Here is a 762-nt window from a genome sequence, read left to right on the forward strand (position 1 = left end):
TTTTTTTCAAACAGCAGCAAGCAAGAGTAACAAGTTTATTTATGATTATTACAAGAGTAACAAAGTTGTGTCTAACACTCTATAAAAACTCCGTAAAAGGTCACATGAAGGTGTGCGCGTCCAAAGATTTGTTCACGTAAGTGCACTCTATCTCATGATTGCACTGCACTGACGTGGAGATATCGATATAGATGGAAGCTGAACTGAATCTCTCAAACGAAAATGGTCCGAGACCTCGGCCGCCCTCCGGGGCCCTCTAGCGCCTGGCTTTCTTGGCGGTGCGGCCGAGGGCCTGCCGCGCGTACTCCGCCACGTGCGCGACGCCCCAGGGCCCCGCCACGTGCAGGTTGGCGCCGCTGACGTTGGCGTTGATGTGCGCGTTGTGGAGCTCGGCCACCTGCGAGGAGCAGGCGGCGGCGCCGTCGCCCGTGCTGCTCAGCTTGCCGACCCAGAACTCGTTGCCGGGCAGCGAGTTGCCGTCCCACGCGTAGCTCACCACCAGGGTCGTGCCCGCCGGCACGGGGTCGTGCAAGGCGCGGCGCGAGAAGTGGATGGTGACGTCCGTGCCCGGGAACTGCTGGCCGTCGCGCACGCCCAGGCACGAATCGGCGCCGATCCAGCTGAAGTCCACGTGCGCCACCCGCGCCGTGCTCGGCGCCGCCTGCAGCGCCTCCCCCCACGCGTCCACGAACATGGCGTCCTGGTCCTTAGAGGCGCGCCACACGCCCAGCCCGAGGCCCACCACGTGCACGTAGGCCTTGA

The 762-nt window shown here is 62.6% G+C and overlaps 1 protein-coding gene across 1 annotated transcript in view; it reads right to left on the reverse strand.

Moving 5' to 3' along the window:
* Positions 1-18: 18 nt before the first annotated feature.
* The window catches only part of LOC119587697, a gene marked incomplete at its 5' end in the record, with an annotated part of 2,002 nt that continues 1,258 nt past the window's right edge, over positions 19-762 (reverse strand). Inside the window, 1 exon segment of the mRNA XM_037936376.1 lies at positions 19-762. Within this exon segment, the coding sequence (XP_037792304.1) occupies positions 257-762 (506 nt within the window).

This window comes from Penaeus monodon, chromosome 23, assembly GCF_015228065.2.
Source record: "Penaeus monodon isolate SGIC_2016 chromosome 23, NSTDA_Pmon_1, whole genome shotgun sequence".
NCBI lineage: Eukaryota > Metazoa > Arthropoda > Malacostraca > Decapoda > Penaeidae > Penaeus > Penaeus monodon.